General features: G+C 37.4%; 1 protein-coding gene across 1 annotated transcript; it reads right to left on the reverse strand.

Annotated features, from left to right (window-relative positions):
* Positions 1–171: 171 nt before the first annotated feature.
* On the reverse strand, positions 172–4,918 carry nccrp1 (P1, F-box associated domain containing). Its single transcript, XM_065267008.1, has 6 exons — positions 4,745–4,918; positions 2,218–2,304; positions 1,950–2,046; positions 897–992; positions 573–711; positions 172–481 (listed from the first exon to the last, which is right to left on the reverse strand). Exons 1-6 carry the CDS (start codon positions 4,887–4,889, stop codon positions 338–340), a joined length of 708 nt encoding a protein of 235 aa, XP_065123080.1. The 5' UTR covers positions 4,890–4,918; the 3' UTR covers positions 172–337.
* Positions 4,919–12,108: the final 7,190 nt, after the last annotated feature.

Genomic DNA, 12,108 nt, shown 5'->3' on the forward strand with positions numbered 1-12,108 from the left:
TTTCTATTTGATTTATTTCGGGTTTTACAATGATAATTATAACTGTAGTAAGTATGGCATTTGTTTGGACACAATGATTATCATAAAAATGTTTGTACATGTGACATTCAAGGCACACTTTTCGTTCACGAGCTATGTCGCCATCTGCTGCCCAAAAATACAATAACAAAATGATGACCACTTCTGTTTTATTGCACTGATAAGGTGCTGGATACATGTGCTGTCAATGTATGAAAACATTACAACAACATACCAAACAACAGCGTTTTTTATTTTCAAAAGTGTTATCTGTGAAGTGCATCACGTCTCATTATTTTCCTCACCGTGATGGCCCATTTTACACTGATTTGGTGACCTTGATCACAAGTGAGCTGTCTGTAACCTTGGTATTAAAAAATTCAACCATGAACTGGTTCTTCAGTTTGTGGAGGAAGTGAATGTACCTCACCCCAGGCCCGTAGTTTGAGAATACATGGGAGACCTATGCAAATACACAAATACATTTACAAATTATTTCATGTTGGCATGCAGCTATTAAATATATGGATCTATATGGATCTATACTCTGCTACCTTTTTCCAAGTGTGTGAATAACACTCCAGATCTTCTTCAGGGCTACAGGTGTGCTCTTTGATGACTGTCTTACCATCAGCGCCCAAGAGCTTTACTTCAAGCACGTAAATATTTTTATGAAGCTGGCTTTCCTCATACCTTGAACAAAAGAAGGGCCACACTGAATTGTTTGAACACAATAAAGACATGAAGAATGGACATTAAAGTTTTATTTTAAAAACGTCAAGTACATAAATATGATGAGTAACTTTTTAACTTGTCTTCAAGAACATTGTTAGCAAATAGCTAAAACTTTAATATATCATGAAACAAACCAAACTTACCAGTCTTCAATGACTATCTCTGGTTGAAACTCATCCAGCACCTGGTCCCACAGACCTTCTGCCTTCAGGTCCACACGTTGCTCTAAAGAGAACCACCTGAGATAAGAATACAAATAGGTTATTTCAGACAAATTATATTGGAATAATATACTATTCTATGCTACCACACGTCAAGGTTTAAAATAACAAACCTGTCGTGTAATTGAGATGTTGTAGCAAATAAAGTATGTGTAAAAGCTGCTTTTATATGTTTAAGTTCTGACCAGGGTTCATCCAGATTTTGGCAACTTACTGGGTCTTAACAATACAGCTTTGAGCAAGACATTTAAAGGGACACTCCACTTTTTTTGAACATAGGCTCATTTTCCAGCTCCCAGAGAGTTAAACATTTGATTGTTACCATTTTGAAATCCATTCAGCTGATCTCCGGGTCTGGCGGCACCACTTTTAGCATAGCTTAGCATAATCTATTGAATCTGACTAGACCATTAGCATCGCGCTCATTATTGCAAATTATACTCTCATTCCGGCGAAATAATCAAGGACTTTGATGCCGTACCATGGCTGCAGCAAGCGCAAAAATATTATGTAGTGCCCAAAAAAGTCCCCTGCTATTGAAAGTAGCCAAAGGGGACTATTTTCAGGGGCTGCGTAATATCATTGTGCCTGCTGCATGGTATGGCAGCAAGGTCCTTGATTATTAGCCAGAATGAGAGTATAGTTCCTAGCTATATCGGCCTAGAAAATTGCAACTTTTAATTTTCCGTCCATCTTAGTACACAAAGTAACTACAGAAGAGTCAAATATTGAAACTCTTTGGTCATTTTTGAACGTGATGCTAATGGTCTAATCAGATTCAATGGATTATGCTAACTAAGCTATGCAAAAAGTGGTACCGTCAGACCCAAAGATCAGCTGAATGGATTCCAAAACGATAACATGTAATGCCTTTCTTCACATAAGAGTCATTTTAGTATATTGTAAGCAACACTTAATTAAATATTTCTTGATGTTGAGACAATGTCAAATATTTCTGAGGCAACTTGGACTCACCTGTGCTGAGGCAAATGGCAGATTACAACTCCAGGGGGAATCCCACTAGTGTCATAAGGCAAGACCTCTGTACTGGTGCTCCAGCCAGAAAAATTACCTATGATTATAATCCAACTATATGATTTTGTAAAGGCAATATAGTGGTTCTAAATAATTCACGAATAACAATATTTATGCGAAATAGTTAAGAAAGGCACAGCAAAGGATATGAAAATATGAAATTCATCACAGAATAGTTTCGTAGATAGCAAGTGTTTTTTTGACTCACCATCTGGCTCAAACCTGGGTGGTTGGTCAATCGGAGGTGGCACTCCTGTAACAGGATGTTCAGGTGGTGGGGTCTTGTGGCTCACACCTGGTTGTAAAACAAAAAAAAACACAGTACTTTAAAAATCCTTAAATTCCACATGAAATCAAAACTGACAATTATAATTTTTTAATGGAATATTGTTCATTATAAACCATTTTTAAAAAATGTCATCCCTGCAGGACTCTACAATAGCTGGATATTTTAAAATAAACATTTAAAAACCTTTATTAAAAGAAACGTTTGTATTTCGCAGAAAAATCTCTTGCACAGCATGCACAGGACACTGCAGGCCGAATTGGTGACCATAAGGTTTCTATTAAGTAAGGCAAGGTATAAGGGCCTAATCTAAGGGGGCCTTACATCAAGTAAGGTAATCACATTGGGTTGTGGATGCGATTGCTTTAGCATACACTAGCCAGAGAATGGACTGCTCTATTGATGCTGATGCCTCCTCGTGGGTTTGGATTAAGGGCGTTTCTTTTAAGACAATGGATGGCATATTCTCTCTGTGAGTTTGACCCCTGCTTCGGCCTTTCAGCTGATAGCTATTATGACATGGCTGCATTCCACCAGGGTTTTAAAGTTCTACTCTAGTGCTTTTCACTGTTGTGTTTTTGCTGATATGCGGACTACGGGAGATTGAAGGCAGCTTTATCTCACTCCACCTGTATTTTTTCCCATATAAATATACGTCATGTCTGTTGAGTGTTATTTTTACTGCTTGTTTGGTAAATGATTTTACATTTCGCCCAGCCTTGCCATTCTATTTCAGTATTTGCTGTTGCATTGTGCTTATCTGCCCTGTGTCAGTGCTTCTGATTGGAATCCCTCCAGACTCAAGCATCCAATCAAAGTTTAGCTTATGCCGGTTTGCTTCGATTAAGCAAGGATTTTGCTATGTGCTACTGCTAGTGTTGTGGTGCAAGTCCAATTTATAGTCGTGTAAGGTCTACGCCGTAGGTTATCCGTAGCCTCTGCGTAGCCTGACGTGCACCTCGCCAAATTTTGAACAGTGCGTCAGTTTTACGCGGACCGCAAGCGCTGTGATTGTTCCACTACAACCCCTCCAGAGGAATGTCGGACACATTTTCTAACCAAAATGCATTGCTGTTGGTTTTTGCGGAGCCGCATCAAGTTGAACAAGCCTATTCTGTTTCACTTGGAAATACGTCACAATACGGAAGTAAAGTCGAACGCGACTTTCTTTTCACGGGGACTTTAACTGTGTTTTTTTAAAGGCGAGGACGCATCCTAGGAAGGCTGTATATCTTGGCTGCTACATCATCATGCATCATCTAAGGACATCTCAATTCGAATGATGCTTCGAGGCAGCCTTTGTTTCCCATTCTATTTCAACCTCTTTTGAAGGATGCAGGAAGTGTATACTTTGTGGCCTTAAATCATCCACAACTCTTTGCACACATTTCAAAAACATCACGTGAATTGGCACTTACTCTGCTAAATTATATTCTGAAAAAAAATTGCAAACAAGTCGGCACAGAACTCACCCAATTGTCGTTTCGACATAGCCTAAGGCAAAAACTTGTTTTAGAGACAAAGGCATTTATGTTATTCTCTGTTTTGTTGTAAATCGCTTACGAAAGTTAACCATTGTGTTATTAGAGTAAAAACAAAAATGACTCTAGTAAAAGTTTGGTTACCACAAAATAATCTTTGTTTTGAAAACCATGATTTTCAAAAAACATGTTTAACCATATTAACTGTGGTAAAATTGTGGTTTTGCTTAAAGTAATCAATACAACAAAAAAACATGGTTTCTAAACTTTTACAACAAAAAACAGTGTTAATTTTATATGGATTAACTTATTCGCATAAAGTTAAAAAGCCCATGTTGTGAAGAAATGGGAGACCACCCCTTACAAAAATTAACCATGATTTTACTACAGTAAAACAATCATATTTACTGTAGTAAAACCATGGTTTTGACAAAAAACTAGTGCTGGGCAGAGATTAATCGCGATTAATCGCATACAAAATAAAAGTGATTTCCATGTCATGATGACCACAGGGCTGGGAACTATTATTATGACGTTATAGCATGGACATTAAACCGTTTCATTCTAGCTTTTAATGTTAAGGAGGAGGACTACATCGTAGCCTAAGGACTGGTCTAGAAAGGACGCAGCCTTTATAGGATGCAACTTTGCGTTTGAGAAACACCCTAAAATCACAATAAAAACGAAATATCCGCTTTACACCTGACATTTATTGCACAATTAATGTTAGCGAGAGGGACTACTCTATTGAATACAGGCTGGATTATTTTTTATAAACTTATATCTTAACCTTTGAAGCACCACTAGCAGTGCCCAAAAATCAAAATGAACAAACTCACCAGAAATCCAAGAACTCCAAGCACACGTTATATTACCAAAACTACCCTTTAGCAAGCACATAAACGCGATTGAATTAACGTTAGCTGTTTACTGCAACGCTTGTATGTTTATGCACGTGACGTCATTACCGTACGGCGATGGGTTCTGGAGCAGATTCCGCTCAAAGGGCTTCTTCTCACAAACATATTTCCAGTCCACACCATCAGGCATGGGGACACCGTTTGCCCCCAAAGCCCATTCTGAATCACACTTCTGTTTCCATTCAGCCGCCATTTCAGTCTGGATGCCTCGCAGTCTGTGTACTGCAGACACATAGGAAGTGTTTTAATACTGCTGCCCCGCCCAAGAGATTTCAACATTTACACACATGAATAACAGAACAACTGCTTCTAGATCATAGTGTCAGGACTTCAGTGGAATAAAAAATATCCCCTGTATAACATTGTTTCAAATTACTTTATTCCTTATTCATTGAACCGTTTTTCATTGTACACAAAACAACAAAAGTTGCATTAGATAAGTTTCTGATAGACATGATTCATGACCAGCACACAGGCGGACGGGTTAGACCACACCCATATAGAAAACATAACCATGACTACAGCTTATCATGTCAGCAAAGGTTTAAAGTTCACATAGTTTTGTGTTTAAGATGCATTATGTTGGGGACACACCTAACAACTTGCTAAAACATTGGAATCAACACATAAAGAATGTTTCTTGCATTAAATTATTTTTATCTGCATTATCCGTTTTTATCACAATCTGTGCAAAAATCATTTTGTGTATCCCTAGCTTTAGTTAATGTTGCATAGCTAAGACAATTTTAGGCCTACAGCTAATGTACATGCAAAAGTCATTGCTAGGTCACGCATATGATATGATTTACAAATAAAATTTACAAAATTAACTGTAGCATATTTTTGGGGTTTCTGTTTTAATTTTGTAGTTTTGTAATTTCTACTGAAAACAAGCAATGCGTGTAAAAAGGCATTGTTTACTACAAATGTATTTTTTTCATTACCACCTTAATAAAAAAAGAACAAATCTAACATTTTTGTCTACTTTAGGGTCCTGTTGACTTTACTTATCAACTTATAATCTCCATTGTTATCACATGCACTGAACTCGTCACCCCAGCCAGGTTTTTTGACAGATTCTGCAACTACTGGCTGGCTAAAATATCATAAAAAAACTAACAAACAACCGGCCCATCACTTTATAAATAGACTGAAGATAAACATCAAGCAAGTTTCCACAAGATTCCAAACAATACCTTCTATTTACATAATTAGGGAGAAGACAGTTTAAATGACATAGGCCTATAATAGTAAGACATCACATGAAAATGTAAAAATTTAGCAGATGCTTTTATTCAAGTAAAAGGTTGATTGATACAATATACATGCTTCATGTTATAATTCATTTGCAGTGAACAGTCTGGCCATAAAAGGAAAATACTATTGAAGAAGTCAGAAAAGCATTGAGAAATCAACTAGATTATTCAATAAACCACACGAGATAAAGGGAAGAACAGCAGGAAATAGACTAAAGTGAGATTACACCACTTCGTCTCTGGCCTGCTGTTCTTCCCTTTATCTCTATCTACCTTGTTTGCTTTCAGATTGCTGTGTCAGCATATGACCTCTAGGGGAGTTTGTGGTCGTTCTATCTCCTCATGGGCACAGGGCAGAAAATGAAATTCTACATTACCTGAAACATAAAAATAAATGGCAATAAAATAATTACATTTACTTCATTTTAACAGTGGGTTACATAAGTCAGATGTAATTTAAATTCAACTCACCATACATACAATGCCATTTTTAAGTAAGCATTTTTTTTTATTATTTTATAAGTAATATAGCTTTAAAAGCATACCAACAATAAAAATAATACTTGTTTTACAACAGCCCTAGTCCTAAATAATAATTAAGAAGGAGAAATGGGTATGTAAAATAATTAGTGTAATGTATACATCTGCCAGGCACACACAGTACTGGCACACTTAGAGAACATTAGTATAGTCAGTCGAATCACATTTCATAAAACACATGCCAACTGTACACATGATACATGCCTTATGCAATTGACTAGACTACAGTCACACACATAGATACAGTGAAACAGTATAAACCAGTGGTCTCCAACATGATGCCTGGGGGCACCAGGTTGCCTGCACAGTCTGCGAGTTTCTGCCAAAGTACACTCTAAAAATTAAATTGGTGCTAAATAGAACTAAAAACTCGTAATCATAGGGGAACCATTTTTAGTGCTATATAGCACCTATGAAGCACCTATGAAGCACCATCCAGGGGTGATATAGCACCACTATAGCACCAGATATGGTTCTATATAGCACAATATGGTTCTACACAGGTGCTATATGGCACTTAAAATTTAGCACCAATTTAATTTTAGTGTACTTTGGCAGAAACTCGCAGACTGTGCAGGCAACCTGGTGCCCCCAGGGATCATGTTGGAGACCACTGGTTTTCACTGTATCAAAGAAAACCAAGTGCATCCCTTATATTTGTGGTATAATAGGAACACATTACAATAGTGTCATAACAAATATTGTAATGCTGCACTGCAGTGCAGATGATAACAGGAGGTTACAATTGTTTGACTTAAGTCCAGTATGCCTGTGTGTCGCACTGACAATTAAATAGTACCGAAGTATGCCTGAAAGGACATATAAGTACAAACCATAAGTCTTACCTCATTGTGTAAAAGTAATTTTTGCTGCTTAAACTGACCGTTTACAGAACTAGCTGTGTAACTGACATCTAAAGAAGATTTACATTTCATTTGCTTTTAGCAGATTTGCAACAATTTAATAGATGGAACGATGAAAAAAAGAATAAATGAATATTCACTTCACTCTTTGAGTTCTTTGCTGAGTCAATGCAATACAAACCCCTACAGCAAAAAGAGAGAGAGGGAGGGAGGAACGTAGGCTTGCTGGAGGTCAAGATACATGGATTAGACAAAGGAAGAGATTTAAGATTTAATTCTCATCTTCAGTTTTTTTTAGGAACTCTAACAAAAGCAATTAATACCAACATATGTACACACTCTCACACGTGCACACACGCACACACACACACTTACAAAGGTCAACGCCAGACAACTCATGTGAATGTACCGAGTGCATCCTGGAACTCTTTTGACAGTTGTATGCTTTTCCTTTGCTATCTGCTTCCACTCTTAAAAAGTGATTAATTATAATGTGATGTGAGAGGTGCTGCAGCACAATTTTACAGCATTGTGCAGAAAAGTATTAGCTAGGACAGACCCTCTATGAGTCTTCCTTAAAAAGCAGCCTTGGCTGAAGGTCATATGTAATATTTGGACTCAGGTTACCTGCTGCAGTGCTTCCAAAAGTCAACTATATTATTAGCCACAGCAAGTTAACTTGCTACTCTTACCCAAACTACAGAACATGATAATGATATAGCTTCCACTGAAAACACAAACATACAGACACAGGACATTTATTTCTATATGAAATGAACTTCAGTTCCAAGTCTCATTTCCACTTCTGCATTCTGTACGTGAAATATTGCATCTTTAACTCAATTCTACCAGTCAAATCTATTCCTATAGCATACAATGTTGGTTTGTTTCAAAGTAGCTTTAAATGATAAAACACAAAAAAGAGGAAAATTATTAATTATATAGGGTGCATGTAGAGAAGACATGATACTATATACAAGGTAAGAAAGAAATGGTTCATTAAAGAATCTCTGACTTTAAAGGTTGTTCGGAAAACCAAATGTGGTTAATTTTTAATCTTTATTTTTATTGTGGTGCGTTTATTTCTAATAGTGTACCTTAATCATGCAAAACAGCAGAGTTGTCTTTAAAGTGGGACAACCAGGAACATTCCCCTGTGACAAGTGGAGTCCACTAAACATGTCCTGACCCTGGGTGAATGGGGGCTGGGTCCCCATGAATTTATTGACATCAGAAGCGATTGCACTGTAGCATTTCAACAGGTGCCTGAATATCATGTTTATATCAAGTACGTTTGTGCAAGAAATGAGAAGACACCTAAGGTTATCTTATGCCTTTTGATTTAAAAAAATATTTTCTGTCCTTACTTTTGTGGGTTGCAAAACTGTCCCGTGTAAGTAAAAGCAGCTGTAACCAGAATCCGCTCTTTCATCATGTTACGCAACCTGCTCCTCCCATTGTGACACCACCTCCTAGACCTAGAAAGAAACAACTTGGCTCTTACACACCCCAATAAAATAAATATTATTGAATGATTTCAGGGCTCATATCACATCTTTTTGCTCATTTAATAAATGACACCTGTGCAATAAGGTTTTGAGGTAGTCATGTCGTAATTATTTAGATAGAAAAAGGCATGATTTAATGTCATAAAGATCTGCTGGCACAATTCAGTTCAAATCAAATAAATTTTATTTATATAGCTCTTTTCACAATTGTGCATTGTACCAATGCAACACATGAAATAGAAACAAAAAACAGAAAAGCAAAAGCATTAAATACAGTTTAGGATGAAGTATTTGAAGTTACATGGAGTCGTTTCTTATTAAATAATGTAAAAAATACTCAATTTCAGACCATATAAATATGGATGGAGTACATAAAGGTATTCATGTAGATCAGTGTAGCATGTACCAAAAATTGGACAAATTTGGTCGCTATACTGTTTGTACAGGACAAACAGAAGACAGCTGTGAGTGTAAGCAGTAAGGGGCCATGTAGTGTCACCACAGGGCAAGGGCACAGTGAAGACCCATCCCCCTCGCATATCTGAAGCTGGTCACACTACAACCACCCCAACCAGACAGTTTTCAAATATTACACTCTTTAAATCTGTTTGAAGTGTACATCTGGAGCCACACCAGATCTTGGAGTTTGAGTAATGAATTAAGTAAAAAACGAAGAGAGAGCAAAATAGACAAACTGTTTCTCCCTGACAAGCTGTGCATGTGTGTGACAGGTGCTGGTGAGGATGTAAGCCATGACAGGCGTGTTATTCACAAGTGTTGCTATGATGGAGACGATACGACTAGAATTAGAGTCCCTCTTTCAGTGCTATGAAACATATATACAATATGAGGAACAAACAAACAATGCTTTACTTAAAAAAAATTCTAATTCAAAATGTTCAAATGTTGAGGTTGAGGGGACATAGTTGAGGTCAAGTTATAATATAAGGATATAAAAGTAAAAAAAAACAACTTAGACATTTATTTAGAATATGAGTTGGGTCGACATAAGTTAAGTCAACTCCGAAATGTATTGTATTAAAAATTACATAATCATAATTATTAAGTTGGTTCAACTGATTTCTGTTTTTGTAGATTTTTTGATCTTAAAACATTTGATATTACCGGTAATCAGTAAGCTGATTTTGGTTAACTACTTGGCCCAAATAGTGAGTAAACAAAAAAATGTAAATTTAATATAAGTTTTATATTACATGGACTGGGTCACCTTATGGAGGCAGACATGTTGAGATTATTTGATCAGTTTATATTAGGCTTCCCACACCTTAGTTAACTTCAAATTCAAAGACCTTTCAAGGACTTTCCAGATCCAATACCCTCAAATTTAAGGACTAAATGTGGGGACAGAGGTGAGAGCAAGGTTACCTTTTAAGATCGTTACAGTTCCCTTCCGAGGGAACTCACGCTGCGTCACTGTGGTGACACTTTGGGGACGCCTCCAGCGGTAAGTGCGTCTGAATATATCAAATTCAACCAATGGTGAGGTTTAACGACAAAGACAGGGTGACGCGGGAGCCAGAAAGTATATCGCTATCTGAAATATTGCCAAAGACGGCGTTACAGGGACACAGGAAGTATGACAACGGAGACGCAGCGTCTCGTTCCCTTCTCAGGGAACAACAGTTACATACGTAACCCGAGACATTCTCATGTGTCAAAACAAGCAAAAAAGCATTTTGGTATTAATCAACATTCGCATACAGAAGATACAGTATAAGCATTGGAAGCGAACAATTTAGCACGTGTGCTTAAAAAGTCTAGAATTTTTATGATATTATCCTACACTACACAGGGAATAATATGGATTTTTTTTAAGAAAACTTCTTGCATAAAATAGATTTAAGCACTTTCAATGACCTGTATCTATGCATGTATATTTTTAAAAACTTCCCAGGGCCTTGAATTTTTCCCCAAGATTCACAAACTTTCAAGGATTGCGAGGATCCATGGGTACCCTGTTATATGCTTCTTTGTTTATCTAGCTAATTCCCCTGTTACTGAATGGTTTCATGGCTGACTAATGCTACTGGCTTCTAAAAACTTTTTCAGTTTCCATTTTGTGTGCCAGTAACAGTCAGAGTGCACCTTTAATAAAATGTATCAAACAATGATCTTTAAAATCTGAAGCAGGCAAGGTAGAAGGTAAGGAAGTACAAGTAAAGGAAAAATGTTGACTGCTAGATGGATACTTTGGGATGTCATTCTTATAATCAAAGATGCAAACTCCTCAACTTTTGGTGACAATTCACATTTTTTTAGATCAAAATAGGTCACCTATGAGAATCGGGTAGATCCGATGAGAAAATGTTTTGGGTGCTGGGTTGGGAGATAAACAGTAGCAGATGAACATTGATCTGATTTTGCAAGGGTTAATAAGGCCGCTGCCTGCAAAAGCGCTCACATTTTTTACCTCTTACCTGTTAACATCCCTGTGTAACATCACAGTGTGGGATTAATTCTAGTACTGAAAACAACAGTGGTGTACACACAGGGCCTTCCCTCGTGAGAACATGGGTGTGTATGTGTGTGCATGGGAGAAAATAGAAAGATAAAAATATCTCACATATTGCAGTTACTCAAGAAAAGACATAAGGTGCCTGAATTCAAGGACCTGTGGTACTGCACCGTGCACCCCCTTGGCGACCACTGTCACACACATTGTTTCCATCAGATAACCGATGGAACAGATAAAAACACAACCACCAAACTATTTCTCAACTAGTATGCAAAGTCACAGTGTATACAAAAGTTACAACATATACAGTTAAAATACTGTATTGGTAAGAATTGTTGGTGGGTATTTGTGAATATATCAACAACTGTTACAGCAATTAAGGTGACAGCTGGTGGGTACCCCATCATACATAAAACCATAAAACATATAAATGAATGCATTCTGCACTGTAGCAAGGTTTACCACTTAATGGTGAATTTGCATTAAGAATCATGTGATGGACTTGTGGATCAGCCTACCGGGTGACTTTAACCACAGCCATCTGCCTGACGTGAGCACTTCTGATATTCATGGTATGTTTGGCAAAAGTGCTGCTCAGCCATTTTAGCATGGCAGGACCACCAAGGCCCATCACCCCCTAGTGTAAAAGGATATGGAAGGAGGGGGAGAACAACCCACAGCTGCCGTCTCATATAAGATGCCTGTGATTTAAATACAGGCCTTTTCGTAAACTAAACAGGGCATAAGAGACAGTGCCCAGCCAATCAGA

Source organism: Paramisgurnus dabryanus, chromosome 5 (assembly GCF_030506205.2).
Source record: "Paramisgurnus dabryanus chromosome 5, PD_genome_1.1, whole genome shotgun sequence".
Classification (NCBI taxonomy): domain Eukaryota; kingdom Metazoa; phylum Chordata; class Actinopteri; order Cypriniformes; family Cobitidae; genus Paramisgurnus; species Paramisgurnus dabryanus.